Genomic DNA, 20,954 nt, shown 5'->3' with positions numbered 1-20,954 from the left:
GTGGTCTTTCTGGTGGCAATCACCTCGCTACGCAGGGTGTCTGAACTGTCGGCACTCTCCTGCAGACGGCCCTTCCTGGCCTTTCACCAGGACAAGGTGGTTCTCCGTACGGTTCCATCCTTCCTTCCGAAGGTTGTGTCCATCTTCCACCTCAATGAGGAAATTTCACTGCCATCCCTTTGCCCGGCTCCGGTTCATAGAGTGGAGAAGGCTCTGCATATGCTTGACCTCATCAGGGCATTGCGTATATACATGTCTAGGACTGCACCCTTCCGGAAGTCTGATTCCCTTTTCCTTCTTCCGGAAGGCGTTGGCAAGGGTCTGCCGGCTTCCAAAGCTACCCTTGCCAGGTGGATCAGGACCACCATACAAGAGGCTTACCGCCTTAAAAACTCTCCCCATCCGGACGGTATCACGGCACATTCTACGCGGGCGGTAGGGGCCTCCTGGGCCATTCGGCACCAGGATTCGGCACAACAAGTGTGTAAGGCGGCCACTTCGACTAGCCTACACACGTTTACAAAACACTACAAAGTTTATACCCAGTCCTCAGCGGATGTGAGCCTGGGTAGATGGGTTCTGCAGGCGGCAGTGCCCCAAGTTTAGGGACTTGTCAGCACAATATTCGTCCATTGCTTCCCACCCAGGGACTGCTTTGGGACGTCCCATGGTTCTGTGTCCCCCAATGAGGTGACAGAGTAAAGGAGACTTTTGTGTACTCACCGTAAAATCTCTTTCTCTTAGCCTCAATTTGGGGGACACAGCTCCCACCCTGTTGCCCTTACGGGCCGTTGTTACGGTTGAGTTCTCATATTGTTCTTTGAGCTCGTACATAGTGGCCTTCTTACAGGCATGGTTATGTTATTTCTGTTATGTTCCTCCTAATGCTTTTGCACAAAACTGGAGAAGGCTGACGCCGTCCAGGGGTGTATACTGCAGAGGAGGAGCCAAAGTTAATCTTTTTCAGATTATGCAGTGTCGCCTCCTAGTGGAGAGCAGCATAACACCCATGGTTCTGTGTCCCCCAATTAGAGGCTAAGAGAAAGAGATTTTATGGTGAGTACACAAAAATCTCCTTATTTCAATAGCAATATAAAAAAAACTACTAAAAATTATAAAATATAATACGTATAATATAGTTACATTATAACAAAAGGAACAACATTTTTACAAAAAGGGAACTCAATTTAAAATGTTTTTTTTTGTGGCCATAAAAAGGAAAAATATAATCCAAAAATAAATTTCCATACATTGCGAAAAAATGAGGCGCAAAAATTATTTGACTACCTAAACGAGAAAACATTTTAGAGCCGTTAAAAAGTGCACATACAATGAAATATGCCTGGTCAGGAACTCAAAAAAGTGGCCTGATCTTGAACAACCAGAAGTAACATCAATACAACATGCACTGCACAGAGTATAAATCACATACGGGAAGAATAATTTTACCTCTTTTTGGAGTAAATTCCACTCGGTCTCACTGACCAGACGATAACCAGAAGGAGGCACATATGCACTCTCCATAATCTGAGTGACACTTGAAAGAAGAGAAGCAGTTTCCTCCTGCTCAGGAGTCATGGCTTTGATTGCTTTCTCCTGGTCTTTGGTTAACATGAATCCACTTGGCATGTGCAATGATCCAAGGGAAGACGTGTCAAAATTCTCAGACACAGAATCAGCTCCAACTAGTGGGCCAAAATCCGACTCATCCAGATTCCCAGCAGATTTGGCTTTGTTATTATAACCTAGAGTTTTTGCCTGCAGCGGCCCTGATATACCCAGGCTGTCAGTAGACTGGGCTCTCCGAAGTCCATCTTTAAATAAGTCATCTTGTTTACCAAAATCTTCCCCTTCATGCAAGGCCAAGTCAGCATCTAAGGAATGGATTGAGCCATGAGAACTATTCATGAGACCCTAAAAAACAAACCCAATGAGCATAACTGAATGTAGAACACAGACAAAGTAACTAATAAAGTGCATCCATACAGGTAGAAAGCCTTTAATACAATATATCTACACAGTATTTTGTACATTGAATTAAAAGTAAAAGCCATAAAAAGACATTAATTCTTAAGACAGAAAAAATAAAAAAGTGTGTTAAAAGATGCCTTTTAAATTAGAACAGGAATTCCCAATTCTGCAGACTTTAGGGTGGAATTCATCCAGCACTACATGCTGGCTCAGCCACAAGTATGCAGGATGTTCTGGTACATTCAGAGAAAGACAAAAATGGGAAGAATCATAAATGCTTTACCAGTAGTTACTATTAATTATGTGTCCGACTGTCATCTCAATTTGTAGTTGCACAGTTTACTGCATGCTGCCTACGTTACTGCCACCCTGTAGAGTATCAGTAGTGTCTGGTTTCCTTTGTAAGGCGCATGCTTTCAAACTCTGCTCTGAAGCTGGCTGGGTCACTGGATCCAGCCGCTTCCGTGCAACTGTGCACCTCTGATCCTACAGAGGCAAAACCTCCTCTGCAAGCAACATTGGAGAGCACACAATTCAGACTAGCAGCACGACCATGCCACTGCACTAACTGTTCAACAGCGCACCACTCCTACAAGCAGGACACTGGTAAGAAGAGGAGAAATGCACTCCTGAAAATAATCTATCAGAAATAACAGACACAACAGGCCTGCAAAAATAGAAAAAATATCTATAGTAAAAACCAGCTACAGTATTAAAGCTAAGCGGTCACCTCTTTTGGCTGATATAAGATACGGCCACTGCCTTTCAGAACTTATCTACAGCATTCTATAATGCTGTAGATAAGCCCCCGATCCGACCTGAAAGATAAGAAAAAACAGGATTTTGGTTGCTTACCGTAAAATCTGTTTCTCAGAGTCTTCATTGGGGGACACAGAAACCGTGGGTGTGTGCTGCTGTCACTAGGAGGTTGACACTATGCATGAAAAAAAAATGTTAACTCCGCCTCCGCAGTATACACCTCTCCGACAGGCTGTAGGACAATCAATTAGTGAAAAAGCAGTAGGAGGAGACATCATCATGTAAGTCAATCATACAATCATTACAGATAACAAAATCATGGGAAGGCGCTGTGTCCCCCAATGAAGACTCTGAGAAACAGATTTTACGGTAAGCAACCAATATCCTGTTTTCTCTTTTGTCTCATTGGAGAACACAGAAACCGAGGGACGTCCAAAAGCAGTCCCTGGGGTGGGAAAAGACAGAAACTTCCTTCAGGTCGGAGAACTCACCACTGCCGCCTGCAAGATTCTTCTGCCTAGGTTGGCATCCGCTGAAGCATAAGTATGGACCTTATAGAACCTTGAAAAGGTATGCACGGACGACCATGTGACAGCCTTGCACAACTGCATGGCTGATGCCCTGTTGTGTACCGCCCATGAGGCGCCCACTGCCCGGGTTGAATGGGCCTTGATCCCAGCAGGGGACACCCTATCCTTCACCCGGTAGGCTTCCAGAATTGCCATTCTGATCCAGCGGGCAATTGTTGCCTTAGAGGCCGGCAGGCCTCCTCTCACCCCATTGGGGATAACAAAGAGCGAGTCCACCTTCCTGAAGGGAGCGGTCCTGGCCAGATAGACCCTTATTGCCCTGACCAGGTCTAGCTTATTCAAAGAACGCTCCAGAGGATGGGTTGGAGCGGGACAAAATGACGGAAGGATTATATCCTCGTTCAGGTGAAAGGCCGATACCACCTTGGGAAGAAAGCTAGGAGGCCACAAAACAACCTTGTCCTGGTGCATAATTAGGAATGGAGGGCGACAGGACAAAGCAGCTAATTCTGAAACCTGCCTAATAGAGGTGATGGCTACGAGAAATACCACCTTCCAGGACAACAAAGACATGGGAGCTTCCTGGAGGGGTTCGAAGGGTGAACCTGTCAAGGCTTCCAAGACCGTCAAGATCCCCTGGAGCCACAGGGGATCTGAAACGAGGGGCCGCATGTGCCACTCCTTGCAGAAAGGTCCTAACCTGTAAGCGGGAGGCCAAATTTCTTTGAAAAAGAATAGAGAGAGCAGATACCTGGCCGTTCAAGGTACTTAGGGCCAGACCGCCATCTAACCCTGCCTGGAGAAAAGCTAGGACAGATGGCAGGGAACAGAGCATAGGTGTGATTAGACTCACACCAGCCAAAATAGGCCTTCTAGGCTCGATAATAGACCCTGGAAGAGGATGGTTTCCTAGCCTGGATCATTGTATTAATGACTCCGAAATGGTCCGAAAATCCTGGGATTAATGGTCCGAAAATCCCGCTGCTCTCAGTATTGTGGTTTCAACGGCCATGCCGTCCAATTGAACAACCGAGAATTCGGGTGGTAAAACGACCCCTGAGCCAGGAGATTTGGTCTGTCGGGGAGTCTCCAGGGGGTGCCTGCGAGAACATTGATAATTTCTGCGAACCAGGCCCTCCTGGGCCAGTACGGGGCGATCAATATGACCGGCACCCCTTCCGCCTTGATCTTCTTTAGCAGTCTGGTCAGGAGAGGAAGGGGAGGGAACAGGTAAGGGAGTCTGAACTGTGTCCAGGGAATGACCAGTGCGTCGACCCCTATTGCTAGAAGATCGTGGTATCTTGAGACAAACTGTTGGACCCTTCTGCTCTGTCGCGATGCCAGGAGGTCCATGTCTGGAGTCCCCCATAGCTGGCATATCCGACGGAACACGTCCTGGTGTAAGGACCATTCTCCTGTCGCGAGCCCCTTCCGACTGAGGAAGTCGGTGGCAGTGTTGTCTGTGCCGGGAATGAAAACTGCCGAAATTGCAGTTTCTGCCCAGTTGAAGATTCTGGACACCTCGGCCAGTGCCCGGGGACTTCTGGTTCCCCCTTGGTGATTGATGTATGCCACCGCCGTGGCATTGTCCGTTTGAATCTGGACTGGCTGGTTGTTGAGGTATCTTTCCCAATGTAGAAGTGCTAGGAAGACCGCCCTCAGTTCTAGAATGCTGATTGATAGTGAGGATTCTTGCCTTGACCATTGTCCCTGGACCGTCAGGTGACGAAATACTGCACACCAGCCCAGGGGACTGGCATCTGTAGTTACTACCTGCCAGTGGACAGCGGGAAAAGGCCGTCCCAGATGAACAAGGGGGGAGGTCAGCCACCACTTGAGGGACTCCCTGGTGTGAATGGAAGGGAAGAAGGGGCGATCCAGCGAAGAGATGGACCTGTCCCACTGAAGGAGGATGTTCCTCTGTAGTATCCTGGAACGAAACAGGGCAAAGGGTATTGCCTCTGAAGCTGCCACCATCCTTCCCAGGACTCTCATGGCAGCGCGAAAGGATAGAAGCCGGAATTTCAACAGAGAGCGAATTCCCTGCTGGAGGGTAATCCACTTTCTTTTTGGGAGAAAGACCCTCGAGCGGCGGGTGTTGATTACCATTCCTAAGAATTCTAGGCGTTGTGTTGGCGTTAGGTGATATTTCTCCCTGTTTATCATCCAACCAAACCGGGACGGCGTGTTTAAAGCTACCACTAGATTTTCCTGGGCCTGAGCGAAGGTGGGCGCCTTGTCGAGCTATGGTACCAATATTATGCCTCTGACCCTTAATATAGCTACCATCGCTGCCATAATCTTTGTGAAAATTCTGGGGGCTGTTGCCAGCCCAAAGGGCAGGGCCACAAACTGGAAATGCTGCTTTTGGACAGTAAAACACAGAAACCTCTGATGTCCCTGAAAAATGGGGATGTGTAGGTAGGCGTCCCGGATGTCTATGGAACATAGGAATTCCTGATCCTCCATAGACGTAATTACCAACCGAATCGATTCCATCCTGAAATGGCGTAAGCGGACCCATCTTGTTTAGCCTTTTGAGGTCTAGTATGGGACGAACTGAGCCATCTTTTTTTGGTATCACAAACAGGTTTGAGTAAAAGCCGGCAAAACGTTCCTGCTCGGGAACGGGGACGATTACTCCTGCGTTGAGCAGAAAGTCGATTGCCGCAGAAAAACCTAGAGCCCTAGCAGCGTCTTTTGGTGGTTGCGATAGAAAGAAGCAATCTCGCGGAAGCACATTGAAGTCTATCTTGCATCCTGTCGATACTACCTCCTTTACCCAGATAACCTCTACTGAACTCTGCCAGACATCTCTGAAGAGAAGGTGGCCTCCTAGTCTGTGAGAGGTACTGGAAAGGGAGTTGGACTCCCTGCTGGAGTCAGGCTGAAGTGGCTCTGCCCCACCCTGACCTGGTAGTTCTGCTGTTGGAACTGCGGGAATGCCATGAAGGGGTGGCCCAAAAGGATACCTTCCTCCTATCTCTCGATGCTTGCGACCTCTGAGCATAAGTGCCTGTCGCTGGGGTACGGCGAAAGGGCTGAGCCCTACATTTGAAAACATATCGACGAGGCTTGGCATGGGGGAGAAGGAAGCGTGTACCCCCGTTGCATCCTTAATGATTTGATCTAACATTGACCCAAAGAGCCGGGTGCCCTGAAACGGCAGATTGGTCAGTGATTTCTTTGAGGACAAATCAGCCTGCCAAGCCTTTAGCCAGATCGTCCGCCGGACGGCTAAGTTACTGGATGCTTTAGCTGCACAAGACGGGGCATCCAGGGCTGCTGATACCATATACCTCCCCCGGCATGGGAGATCTGATCTGCAAATTCCGCCAGTTCCGCTGGTGGTGCCCCAGCCATTATGCCCTCCCATTCTGTAACAGACTTAGCTACCCAAGCTGAGGCGAAGGCTGGACACAATGTGGCGGCTGCTGCCTCAAAGGCGGATTTTGCCAGGGATTCTATCCTCCTATCAATGGGATCCTTTAGGGCTGCCCCACTGGCGAGTGGGAGGACTGTATTGGTAGCGAGTCTGGACACTGGTGGATCCACTGAAGGGGAGGCAGTCCAGTTGGCGGTGAGATCTGGAGGGAAGTGATATAGAATCCCAAAACAACTTCCTCTCTGAAATCGCCTGGCTGGGTTTTCCATTTCCCTGGCCAACACTTCCTCAAAATCCTTGTGGGAGGCGAAAACCCTAGAGGGGGACTTATGACGCTTAAATGAAAAAGCCTGATCATTAGGTTTTGATGTGGCATCCCCAATGTTAAAATGTCTCATTGACTGCGGCAATGAGGCCCTGAACCATATCCTTGACCTGGGACTGTTCTGGCCCATTCTCAGAACCCTCCTCTGAGTGTGTCTCTGATAATGCCTCGCCTGATTCCGGGGATGAGGACTGGGAGGAGGCAGACGGCCAGAGGAATTCTGGCGGTGAGACGGAGTGAGAAGGGGACCTGGGTTGATGGTCCTGTCTAAACCTTTTACGGCCTCTAGGAGGCCCAAAAGGAGGCTCCTTTGGTGCTCCTATGTCCACTGGAGTCTGAAGTGGCAATCTGTTAAGCGCCGTTACCAAGGTCTGTGATACCCTGGTAAGGTCGGCCACGGACTTGGATAAGGAAGAAGCCCATCCTGGACACTCGCTGTTTCCCATGGCGATGGATGGCCCCTGGGCGGCAGGGGTAATGTGGGAGCTCTGACAGGCAAAACGGGGGGCTGCACCTGCTCTCTATTGTAGGTGACACCACAGGTCTGTTGCAATCTGAGCAGAGTGGCGAGGACTGACCTGAAGGAAGCCTGACATTTGGTACATACAAAATATTTGACCAAGGTCACTGAAGCGGATGAGGAGGATGAGCGGGACTGGTCTCCCTTGGGCATACTGACAGATTCTACCTGGTGCCGACCGTTGGGGGTAGAAAGTGGAGTGAGGGAGCAACCTGTAGTGCAGTACTCACATACCCACGACCTGTGTGTCCGCCGCAGCTGCCGCCCGAAGGCTGATGAGGGGGAGAGAGAGAGCGAGGTGAACAGCCATGCCTAGAAGCCTTATGAAATCCCCGCCCGGAAGCGGTGGGCGGGGCCCTGCTCTGGCCTCCTGGAGCACCAAGATGGCGCTGGTACAGGAAGAGGAAACCGGGGGGGGGGGGGGGGGGGGCGGAGCCTGCCAGAAGCCAGAATCTAGCGTCGACCTTGCTGGACTCCTGCTGTAGCCCAGGGCCATAATGCCGCCACGGGAGGAGGCTGGAACCGCGCTGCACTGCGTGCTTGAAAGTTAAGTGTTGGCTTTTAACATAAGTATAGAGCCCTGGGCTGTAAGCCCGAGTGCTGATTACAGCGGTCACATTCAGCCAGAGCGGCTAGTAAGTGAATTATACAACGCTGCAGCCTCTTACCTCCAGTTCACCCCGTAACAGGGGTCGGTTATCTGCATGAAAAGATTGCTGTCCCAAACCTTATCTGAAGGGCATCTCTCTCAGTCATCAGGCTCTGGTGGGCGAGTGATGGGAGACGAAGGTCAGGACCAGGAGCTGCCACCTGAACTCGAGTCCTGTGTTAGGGGATAGGGTCCTGCGCGTGGGATTCATGAGGATATGGGGTGGCAGTACACGCCGTACGCATGATCCCGGCGTGGGAGTACAGATGTAGCAGCTCTACTCTGTATCCCTCCATGGTTACCTGAAAAGAAACGACGCACATTGAGGTAGGCATGGGTCTGCGAGAGACCCCTGTCCACCTCCTGCTGACACTAAGCAAAACTGATTGTCCTACAGCCTGTCGGAGAGGTGTATATTGCGGAGGCGGCATTAACATTTTTTTCATGCATAATGTCAACCTCCTAGTGACAGCAGCACACACCCACGGTTTCTGTGTCCCCCAATGAGACAAAAGAGAAATGTTTTATTATACTCACCCGGGATGAGGGGGCAGTTCGGTGCAGTCCGCTCCGATTTGTGTCACAGGTCCGGATCCTCCCATCTTCTTGCGATGCCGTCCCTCCTGCTTGCTTCATGGTCCCCGGCATCGTGCTCCTGCACAGGTGTACTTATCTGCACTGTTGAGGGCGAAGCAAAGCACTGCAGTGCGCAGGCGCCAGGAAAGGTCAGAGAGGCCCAGCGCCTGCGCACTGCAGTACTCTCTCAGCAGGGCAGATAAGTATGCCTGCACAGGAGCGCGATGCCGGGAAGCGATGAAGGAACAGGAGGCCAGCATCGCAAGAAGATGTGAGGCGCCGGACCCGGACCTGCGACACCCATCGGACAGCACTAGACCGGTCCGCCCCCAGGTGAGTATAATAAAAAAAAACAAAAAACTTATTTTTCTTATCTTTCAGGTCAGATCGGGGGCTTATCTACAACATTATAGAATGCTGTAAATAAGCCCTGAAAGGCAGTGGCTGTATCTTATATTGGCCAAACCTGCTGACAGGTTCCCTTGATCTGCCTTCTACTGAATTTTGACTGATAAATAAAAACCTCTTGTCTGTGAAGGTTTGAAAGCATTTCATTGTGAGTTGCAGTTCCAAGCGCTTTTGTCTCCTCTTCCTCCATATGTATTCCTTCTTTTTGTTCACGATTTCTTTGCTCAACTTCCTCCTGATTAAAAAAACAATTATTCAGATAGCATAATTACGCGTATATTGGATTATTATATGCATAGATAAGAAATGTGTTAAGTGCAGTTATTACAATGTGGGAGAAGAAAAAAAAAAAAATAGAAGTGTGACTCAGTAGGTACCGTATTTTTTGAACTATAAGACGCACTCTTTTCCTCCAAAAATTTTGAGGAAGATGGGGGGTGCGTCTTATAGTCCGGAAGTACCTGTTGTGGCTGGGGAGGTGGGGGGGGGCAGCGGTGGGTCACAGCTGCCATGGCTAACATCTGTGCCTGCTGCTAAACAGAAATGAATATTCACTGCTCTCCACTCCCATGGTAGTGGAGAGCAGTGAATATTAATCCCTTTAATAGTGGACACGCTGTTAACAGCTGCCGCCGGCTTCCTGCAACTGCTGGGCTCTGAAGTGTGCTCGCTACCTAAGGGAATGCATATTCACTGCTCTCCACGCCCATGGGCGTGGAGAGCAGTGAATATTCATTGATCATTAATAGCGAGAACAGTAGCCTCAACCGCCGGCTTCCTGCAGCGGCTGGGCGATCACGTGTACCAGCTATTAAAGAGAGTGAATGTTCACTGCTCTCCACGCCCCTGGGATTGGTTTGCAGTGAATATTCATTCACTTTAGTGGGCACACTTTAGAGCCCAGCAGCCGCTAGAAGCTGGCAGCTGCTAACAGCATATCCGCTATTAAAGAGAAATTCATATTCCCTGCTCTCCAGTCCTATAGTCAGGGACGTGGGGAACAGCGAGTATTCCAGCAGCTGTCTTCTGCTTGCAAGCACTGCATGATGTCACTGCCATGGGCTGATTACAAGCATAAACCAGCTGCTGGCATCAGAACAGGACACTGCGAACGAGCGCAGGGAAGGCAAGTAGAATGGTTTATTTAATTTTTTAATGTTTTTCTGATAGGGGCATGCATACCAGGATAGGGACTAGGGGGACCATGCATACCAGGATTGGGGACACACACACTAATATATATATTATATATATATATATATATATATATATATATACACACACACACACACACACACATATATATATATATACATACATACATACATACACACTCACAGTACAGACCAAAAGTTTGGACACACCTTTTCATTCAAAGAATTTTCTTCATTTTCATGACAATGAAAATTGTAGATTCACTCTAACGGCATCAAAACTATGAATTAACACATGTGGCATTATATAATTAACAAAAAAGTGTGAAACAACTGAAAATATGTCTTATATTCTAGGTTCTTCAAAATAGCCACCTTTTGCTTTGATTACTGCTTTGCACACTCTTGGCATTCTTTTGATGAGCTTCAAGAGGTAGTCAATGGTTTTCATTTCACAGGTGTGCCCTGTCAGGTTTAATAAGTGGGATTTCTTGCCTTTTAAATGGGGTTGGGACCATCAGTTGTTTTGTGCAGAAGTCTGGTGGATACACAGCTGATAATACTACTGAATAGACTGTTAGAATTTGTATTATGGCAAGAAAAAAGCAGCTAAGTAAAGAAAAACGAGTGGCCATAATTACTTTAAGAAATGACAGTCAGTCAGTCCGAAAAATTGGGAAAACTTTGAAAGTGACCCCAAGTGCAGTGGCAAAAACCATCAAGAGCTACAAAGAAACTGGCTCACATGTGGGCCGCCCCAGGAAAGGAAGACCAAGAGTCACCTCTGCTGCAGAGGATAAGTTCATCCAAGTCACCAGCCTCAGAAATCGCAGGTTAACAGCAGCTCAGATTAGAGACCAGGTCAATGCCACACAGAGTTCTAGCAGCAGACACATCTCTACAACAACTGTTAAGAGGAGACTTTGTGCAGCAGGCCTTCATGGTAAAATAGCTGCTAGGAAACCACTGCTAAGGACAGGCAGCAAGCAGAAGAGACTTGTTTGGGCTAAAGAACACAAGGAATGGACATTAAACCAGTGGAAATCTGTGCTTTGGTCTGATGAGTCCAAATTTGAGATCTTTGGTTCCAACCACCGTGTCTTTGTGCGACGCAGAAAAGGTGAATGGATGGACTCTACATGCCTGGTTCCCACCATGAAGCATGGAGGAGGAGGTGTGATGGTGTGGGGGTGCTTTGCTGGTGACACTGTTGGGGATTTATTCAAAATTGAAGGCATACTAAACCAGCATGGCTACCACAGCATCTTGCAGCGGCATGCTATTCCATCCGGTTTGCGTTTAGTTGGACCATCATTTATTTTTCAACAGGACAATGACCCCAAACACACTTCCAGGCTGTGTAAGGGCTATTTGACCAAGAAGGAGAGTGATGGGGTGCTACGCCAGATGACCTGGCCTCCATAGTCACCAGACCTGAACCCAATCGAGATGGTTTGGGGTGAGCTGGACCGCAGAGTGAAGGCAAAAGGGCCAACAAGTGCTAAGCATCTCTGGGAACTCCTTCAAGACTGTTGGAAGACCATTTCCGGTGACTACCTCTTGAAGCTCATCAAGAGAATGCCAAGAGTGTGCAAAGCAGTAGTCCAAGAAAAAGGTGGCTACTTTGAAGAACCTAGAATATAAGACATATTTTCAGTTGGTTCACACTTTTTTGTTAATTATATAATTCCACATGTGTTAATTCATAGTTTTGATGCCTTCAGAGTGAATCTACAATTTTCATAGTCATGAAAATAAAGAAAACTCTTTGGATGCGAAGGTGTGTCCAAACTTTTGGTCTGTACTGTATGTATCATAAATTAATAAACCACACAACTTAAAGAGACCCGAAAAGCAAGACAACCATGCCTTTTGGACAAGTCTGTGGATTCTTACTTTCCTGCAAGTATAAATTATTATAAGCAAATAGTGTTTTTTGGTTTAAACTATGTGCAACGGACCTGGTCTTTCTTTTTCTTTTCTTCAACCTGTCGAAGTTGCTCTGTCGTCAGTACAGCCTCCATTCGTTTCATATCCTGCATCATCAAGCGCTGGGACTCTAGAAACTGATCGTTTGCTTTCTGCCATGTGTGTTTCAGCTGATTGTGCTGCTGCCTTTCCTGTTCCAGGAGATGACAAACTGCACTCAAAGAAGCAAAAGAAGTCAATGAAAAGTAAACTGATAATGCATAAGGCAAGACTGATCATAACCATAACCAAGATAGAGCTTTTTGGAAAAGCACATCATTCTACTGTTTACTGATTGAGACCTACAAAGAAAAGAACACAATACCTACACTTAAATATGCTGGAGATTCAAAGATGTTTTGGGGTTGTTTTGCTGCCTCTGGCACTGGGTGCCTTGACTGTGTGCATGGAATGTAAAGATCACCAAAGGATTTTGGGTTGCAATGTTGTGCCAAGTGCCAAAAAGTTGGGTTTGCGTCCTAGGTCTTCCAGCAGGACAATGACCCCAAACATACTTCAAGAAGCACCCAGAAATGGATGGAAACAAAGTGCTGGAGAGTTCTGAAATGGCTAGCAATGAGTCCGAGTCAAAATCCCATTGAACACCCATAGAGAGATCTTAAAATTGCTGATGGGAGAAGTTACCCTTCAAATATGAGAGATCTAGCACAGTTTGCAAAAGAAGAGTGGTCCAAAATTCCAGTCGAGAAGTGTAAGAAGCTTGTTGGTGGTTATAGGAAGCGATTGATTGCAGTTATCCAAAGGGTATGCAACCAAATATTAAGTTGAGGGTGCCAACAATTTTATCTTGCCCATTTTTGTTATTTTGTGTGAAATTATGTCTAATTTCCCTTTTTTCCCCGTTGTTCCAATACACAGAGAGGAAATAAACGTGTAAAACAAAACATATGTAATTGCAATATTCTGGGAGATATACTTCATTTTTTGGAACAATTTGAAGGGTGCCAACACTTTCAGCCATAACTGTATATAAAGACACATACATATAACTGTAAAATTGAACAAAGAAAGGTGGCACTCACCGAAAGCTTTATAAACCATAATCCTTTATTTAGACAAGGACATCAGGAGGAACGGTGAGCAAGGGGTGTGCAGGAGGGTGATGAGCTGGACGACAGTTTGTAGAGCGAGACGGCCGTTGTCCAGCTCATCACTCTCCAGCACACCCCCCTGCAAATGGCTCTTCCTGATGTCCTCGTCTAAATAAGGGATTATGGTTTCTGAAGCTTTCGGGGAGTGGCACTTTTCTTTGCTCAATTTTACAAGTATGCTCATGTGACGTAACACTGAAGTAAGCTACAGACTGGCGATTGTTCCAGTTCAGGAATGCAAGATTCAAATACCACTCTGGTGCCATTCAGCTTCACTCACACAGTTATTCACATACATATACCTATGCATGTTTGTTTTACATAGACACATTTTATACTTCTTAATGCCTTGCCAAAATGCTACACAACACACACAGTGGCATGTAAACGTTTGAGTAACCCTGGTCAAAATTACTGCTATCGTAAACTGTTAAGCAAGTGGAGGATGACATGATCTCTAAAAGGCCTAATGTTAAAGATGGCATATTACCTTTGTATTTTAGGCAAAAACAAATACACATATATTGTCATTTTTAACATTTTAAAAATTACAAAAAGGAAAATGGGCCAATGCAAAAGTTTGGGCACTTTTGGAAATTTGTGTGCTCAAAATGGTGGAGGCCCACAAAGCAGGAGAAGGCGTTAAGAAGACAGCATAGCGTTTTGAAGTTGCCCTTTCCACAGTTCAAAATGTAATTAATGGCAGTTAACAGGCACAGTGGAGATCAATATAAGGTTTGGAAGACCAAGCAAAATTTCAGTGAGCTGCTCATAGGATTACTAGAGAGGCAAATCAGAACCCCCACTTGTCTGCAAAAGACATTCAGAAAGATTTAGCAGACTCTAGAATTGTGTACATTGTTCTACTGTTCAGAGACACCAGCACAAATTTAGCCTTCATGGTAGACTCATCAGTAGAAAACCTCTCCTGATTACTCAATGAAAGATTCAGCGTAAGAAGTACGCAAGAGAGGGATTTTTGGTACTTACCGTAAAATCTCTTTCTTGGAGCCTTCAATGGGGGACACATAACTATGGGTGAATGCTGCTGTCACTAGGAGGCGCTGACACTATGCAAAAGGAAAAAACAGGTCCTCCCCAGTAGTATACACCCACTGACAAGCACTAGGCTACTCAGTTGGTGTCAAAGCAGTAGGAGAAGCAAACAAACTCTCAACATATGTAACAACTCAAAACGACAGCACATGGCCAACCGTTGTACAAACAATTAGGGAGGGTGTTGTGTCCCCCAATGAAGGCTCCAAGAAAGAGATTTTACGTTAAGTACCAAAAATCCCTCTGGGATGTCCAAAAGCAGTCCCAAGGGTGGGAGAATAAAAATATATGCAAAGAGAAGGGGACCTAGGTCGGCCGTTGGGAAACCGCTGCCTGCGGAACCTTCCTACCCAGGCCTGCATCAGCTGAGGCTTGGGTATTAACCTCGTAAAACCTAGTAAAGGCGTGCAAAGATGACCAGGCTGTGGCCTTGCAGATCTGCAGGGCCGAAGCCTGGTGACGAAAGGCCTGGGAAGCTACCACCGCCCGGGTGGAGTGAGCCTTCACTGCCGGAGTAGGCTGTATGCCCTGAACACGGTATGTCTCCAGTATTGCCGAACTAATCCAACGGGCAATCGTGGACTTAGAAGCATGGAGCTCCTTTAGACGACTCTCAGGGATGACAAGAAGGGAATCTGACTGACGAAAGGGAGCAGTCTTAGAAAGGGAGACTTGAATAGCCCTGACCAAATCCAGTTTCTGGAGGGACTTTTCCAGTGGATGAACAGGAGAAGGACACAGAGAGGAAAAGACGACGTCTTCATTGATGTGAAAGGCAGAAACCACCTTGGCAAAAAGGAAGGAACAGGACAAAGGGCTACCTTGTCCTGGTGCAGAATCAGGAAAGAACGACACGACAGTGCTGCTAGCTCGGAAACTCTCCTGATAGACGTAATGTTGATTAGGAAGGCCACCTTCCAAGACAGGAGAGAAAACGAGATATCCTGGATGGACTGAAAGGGGGCACCACTGAAGAACCTAGAGAACAAGATTGAGATCCCATGAATCTACCGGAGGATGGTAAGGTGACGCCAGGTGGGCGACCCTCTGAATGAAAGACTTCACCTGAGGAAACAAAATGTTATCCTCGCACCACCCGAAGAGGGCTTTCCAAAATCTGTGGTAGGTGTGTGAGGATGCTGGTTTCCTTGTCTTAATCATGGTCTGGATGACCCTGGTCGAGAAACCGGCTTTTCATTATTTTTTATTTTAGGACTGCGGCCTCAATGGCCATGCCGTTAGACTCAGTGACCGAGAACTCAGGTGGAAGAGGAGGCATTGCGAGAGAAGATCTGGACGGTCTGGAAGCTTCCAGGGAACGTCCACGGGCATGTTCATCAGCTCTGCATACGAGGCCCGTCTGGGCCAGTCTGGAGCAATCAGAAGAACGGGAACCCCTTCTGCCTTAATCTTCCTTTTTATTTTTTACGACTCTTGGAATCAAGGTGAGAGGTGGAAAAACATAAGGCAGCTGAAACTGAGATCACGGGATCCGTAGAGTGTCGCAGCAAATGGCCTACGGGTCCCGTAATCTGGCTACGAACAGAGGAACTTTGAGGTTAGCCCAGGACGCCATGAGGTCGACGTCCGGGGTGCCCTATCTCTGAAATATTTGGTCGAAGACGGCGGAATTGAGGGACCACTCGCTTGACGTGATGCTCTGACGGCTTAGAAAATCGGCTTCCCAATTTTCCACCCTCGGGATGTGAACTGCTGATATGGCAGGAACGTGACATTCCAACCATCTCAAAATCCTTGTCGCCTCTGACATGGCTCGTCTGCTGCGAGTAATGCCTTGGTGTTTGTGCTGTTCCATCTAAAGTAATGACTATATGCTTATATAGATTGTGTTATGTTACCATTCTTTGTGTTCAGTTTTGCATTTGGTCTGCTGACGCCTGCTGTGCTTTTTCTGTATAGCAGACTGCAGCTAATTAATTCTAGTACATGCCTTCCACTTCCAGGTCAGGTCAGTCCTTCTCTTCCTGCCGGTGGCCATTATTAGTTTCATTTTCTCCTGGAAGAGACACGCTTACCAGGCTGTGAAAGGCATCAGTTTTTTACCATAATTTCACATACAAATCCGTTGCTCACCTTGCTGCATCTTGCTGTACCACCTTGGCCGTTATACCTGCATTTCTGGAGAAGTACTGCATTACCAATCATACACTGTATGTCCAGATTTCCAATAAACAAGTCTGGACTTCACAATATCTGGTGTGTATCACCTCTCCGGATGCATGAACAGCAAAACAGCAGCAATGGTCCTGTCTGCTCTGCATTGAGGAAACGGAAGGTAGGAATCTCTCCCAACCCCAATTAACTATACCTCCATTCGCCTCATGTGGGGACAGAACAGTGTTTTAAGTATGCCATTGCCGAGGCGTTGTCCGATTGAATGCGGACTGGCTTGCCTGTGAGCAGAGACCACCAGCAGAGAAGGGCAAGAAGGATTGCCCTGATCTCCAGGGGGTTGATGGGTAGAAGGGTTTCCCAAGCGTTCCAGCACCCCAGAGTTGTGTGGTGGAGGAAAACTGCTGCCCAACGGAGACTGGCGTCGCTGGTGATGACCTGCCACGGGAGAGGGAGCAAGGACTACACGTGCAGGAGAGAGGTGGATAGCGACCACCAAGTCACAGATTGCCTCACTTTGAGAGACAGAAGAACCAGTTGGTCCAGGGAGACAGTTGTCTTGTCCCAAGCAGACAAGAGAGCCTGCTGGAGAGGACAGGTGTGAAACGGAGCATAAGGGATGGCTTCCATCTTCTCTAGCACCCTCATGCAAGAGCGTAAGGGGAGAGGGAATGGTTTTCTTAGAGAGAAAATTCCCTGACATAGAGACGCAAACTTGTCCCTTGGAAGGAAGACACGGCCTGAGCCGTATCGAACTGTATACCCAGAAAAAAACAAGCGCTGAGATGGGAGAAGGGAGGATTTCTCCTTGTTGACTATCCAGCCTAGGTGAACCAGAGAGTCCAGAGTGATCTGAAGGCTGTGGTCACAGTCCTGGCGTGACGGTCCCTAGATCAGGAGATCGCCTAGGTAAGTGATTATGAAAAACCCCTTGGAGCGAAGGATGGCCATGACCACTGCCATGACCTACGTGAAGAACCTGGGGGCAGACACCAGGCCAAAGGGAAGAGCCGTGAACTGATAAGGGTCCTCTTGGGTTGCGAACTGAAGGCAGCTCTGATGCTGTACACACAGGAATGTGAAGATAAGCATCCTGAATGTCGACAGAGAAAAGAAACTTCCCCGGTTCCATGGAGGCGATCGAACGCAAGGACTCCATCCTGAAAAGGCGGGTCTGAACATGGCAATTCAAACGCTTGAGGTCCAGAATCGGAGTAAAACCCCAAAAACTGCTCGTTTGGATGAACGGCACTATTACGCCTGAGTGAAGAAGGGAAGAGACCGCCTGAAGAACCCAAGGAGCTTGACTGAGACTCTGACGGGCGTGACAGAAAGAAGCGTCTTCCTGGTTAATACTGTTAAGGCTGTGGTCTTAGAAAAGTCGATATCCAGGCGTCGCTGACCACTGATAACCATGCATCCCTGAAAAGAAGGCGGCTGTCATGTCGGACGCTGTTCACACCACAGCGTCCGGCAGGCAGAGGTAGTTCCACCTCCATCCACTATAGCCTCAGTGGTGCCGGCTTGATCTTCAGGCTCTCGGGGGTTAATCTTGCTGGAGACCAGGTTGGATGGTTAGTCACGCCCACCATCTTTAAATAGTCATGCTGGCCTATGGGCGTCGCCGATTATAGCTTGTGTTTCATACCAAGTGGTTCCGGTCTGGAGTGGAGGTGTCGAAGAGAGAGAGAGATTCGTATCTGGTGGCGTATGATCCGTTGTTATCCTTTCTCCTTCCCATATTTGTGTTTAGTTGTGCCCTGTTCACATTACTGTATATCCCTTTTTGTGTGCGGCGCAGTGCAGTTTAAGTTCTCCCTGTCTGTCATAATTTGTGTGGGGGCTTTGGTGGTGTGTCTCCTCACTGGGTGGAGGGTTAAGTGCAGGGCTGAGCAGGAGATAAGGAAAGGTTGGAGGCTCAGGCATTTGCACCATCAGCAAAAACCCTGGGTTGAGGGTCAGACAGGGTTTCCCCTAGTTAAAGGGACATCACAGGGGCCCCGGGTATTTCAGCCTTAGTTGAACTAAGCCCCGCGTGACAGCGGCGTCCTCCCACCCTGGAAGATTTTCAGGTGGGGGTGAAGGGCCGAAAGGAGCGGAAGGTCTGGGGACCTTTCCTATCAAAGGGACAATTGGGCTTAGACTGAGGAAGGAAAGTACTCTTCCCCCCCCGGTGGCGTCCGAAATTATTTGGTCCAACCTAGACCCGAAGAGCCTGGGCCCTAGAAATAGCAGGCTTGTGAGATTTTTTATTTTTATTTTTTTGGAAGAATGATCTGCATTCCACGCTGTTAACCAGAGGATATGGCGTATGGCAATGATATTGCTGCTTGCTCTGGCGGAACAGCCGGCCGCATCCAAAGTAGCGGCTAGAAGATATTTGCCAGCGTGGCTATCTGACTCACCAAATCTGCGAGTTCTTCCGGAGGAGCTGCAGCTACAATGCCCTGGCGGGGGATCTTAGCCTAGACAGAAATATAGACTTTGCTACCCATGTGGATTAAGCTAGGGCAGAGGGAAGCACCTGTCGCTTCAAAGGCCGATTTGGCTAAAGATTCAATCTGCCTGTCCGTGGCGTTCTGGGAGAGACAGAACCATCTTTGAGGCTAGACGGGGAACCGGAGGGTCCACCTATGGAGACTCTGCCCATTTGCCTGTAAGGTCTGGGCTGAAGGAGTACAGTATGACTAACTGCGTCCTTCCAGGGACGCGCTTTTCAGGATGATTCCAGTGTTCGGCCATGATCGCCTCAAACTCCTTGTGATCGGGAAAAGTCTGGTGAGTACGTTTTACCCGTTTGAAGGAGACGGAGTGTTCTGGAGTGGGAACCTCATCCTCTTTTACTTTAAGGGAATGGGTGATAGCTAGAGTGAGGATATCAACCACATCTTGTAGCTTTGAAGTCTGGTCTGAAACAGAGTCAGACCCAGACTGGGAATCCAGTTCATACCCAAACGTCTCCTCCGAGGAGGGGGGATGGGGAGAGAGGGCAATCTTGAAAGAGCAGAGGGGCCCGGAGAACTGGATGAGGAGCTAGGGAGAGTCTTGTTTCTAGTTTCTTTTCTTGATCTGTCCCTGCGAAGATCATTGTCAGGTGCGTGCGGAATCACCCTGTGAGGCATACGGAGCACTGGTGGCGGCAGATAAATTCGGAAGATGTTCCAGGGCTTGGACGAGGGACTGTGATGTTTAGTCAGGTCCAAGACCGACAGACATGGCAACAGCCCACTCAGGAGGCAGGGGAGTGCACTCATCTGGAAATTAGAGGGCTCCTGTGGGGCAGACATGGGGGAAGGAATGCAGGACGGACCACTTTCTCTTGTAGCAGGCACAGGCGTAACGAATTATGGTGGTCTTAGAGGGAGGACCCGAAGCCCCTGCAGAGATGGGCATTGCTGACGAGGTATATACTAGTAAAGAGTGCCAGAACTATACTGCTGAGGAGTGCTATGGCGCCAGAGGGACAGGGAAGAGAAGTGGGACAGAGCCTACCCGATGCCAGTGACGATGCAGCTGAAGATCCTGTGTCCCTCTCTCAGATGTCTGCAGAGCACAGTCTGTGTGTTGCAGGACAAAGCCAAGGAAGAACACCGCAGGAGCACGGAGGTTAAGATGGCCTGGGCTACGCTGAGCTGCATGATGTGATAATGGGCGTGGCCAAGCACAGGGCGAAGTTAAACAAAAGAGGGATATTAATAAAACACAACAGGGTACCTGAAAGGGAAAAAGCTGTGGATCTGGGGTTAGATCCAGGTCCGCCTCCTACAGACACTAAGCTTAAACTGAGTAGCCTAGTGCTTGTCAGTGGGTGTATACTACTGGGGAGGAGCTATTTTTTCCTTTTGCATAGCGTCAGCGCCTCCTAGTGACCGCAGCATACACCAATGGTACCTGTGTCCCCCAATGAAGCGATAAAGAACATCTAAACAAGCCTGATGCATTTTGTAAACAAGTCCTGTGGACCGATGAGGTTAAAATAGAACTCTCTGGCCACAATGCTCAAAAGGTATGTGTGGAAAAAAAAAAGGCACAAAATTTCAGAAAAAGAAGATCTTGCCAACCATTAAGCTCGTGTTGCAGCCAATGGCATGGGGAACATTTCACAGAAGAAAGAATGGATTCAATGAAATTTCAACAAATTCTTGATGCAAACATAATACCATCTGTAATAAAGCTGAAGTTGAAAAGGAGATTTTTGTGTACTCACCGTAAAATCTCTTTCTCTTAGCATCTAATTGGGGGACACAGAACCATGGGTGTTATGCTGCTGTCCACTAGGAGGCGACACTATGCATAATCTGAAAAAAGATTAAGTATGGCTCCTCCTCTGCAGTATACACCCCTGGACGGCGTCAGTCTTCTCCAGTTTTGTGCAAAAGCATTAGGAGGAACGTAACAATAACATAAC

The 20,954-nt window shown here is 48.0% G+C and overlaps 1 protein-coding gene across 1 annotated transcript in view; it reads right to left on the bottom strand.

Moving 5' to 3' along the window:
- RABEP1 (rabaptin, RAB GTPase binding effector protein 1) overlaps positions 1–20,954 on the bottom strand; it is a 122,092-nt gene that overhangs the window by 62,417 nt on the left and 38,721 nt on the right. The window contains exons 7-9 of the mRNA XM_073590566.1: positions 12,239–12,417; positions 9,239–9,358; positions 1,450–1,914 (exon numbers count right to left, since the gene is read on the bottom strand). Of these exons, the coding sequence (XP_073446667.1) occupies positions 1,450–1,914; positions 9,239–9,358; positions 12,239–12,417 (764 nt within the window). The remainder of the gene's footprint in view (positions 1–1,449; positions 1,915–9,238; positions 9,359–12,238; positions 12,418–20,954) is intronic.

The sequence above is a fragment of the Dendrobates tinctorius genome, unplaced genomic scaffold, assembly GCF_039654945.1.
Source record: "Dendrobates tinctorius isolate UK_male_01 unplaced genomic scaffold, ASM3965494v1 ptg000117l, whole genome shotgun sequence".
NCBI lineage: Eukaryota > Metazoa > Chordata > Amphibia > Anura > Dendrobatidae > Dendrobates > Dendrobates tinctorius.
Note: the sequence above shows the minus strand (reverse complement) of the source record. Positions and strands in the feature narration are given on the sequence as shown.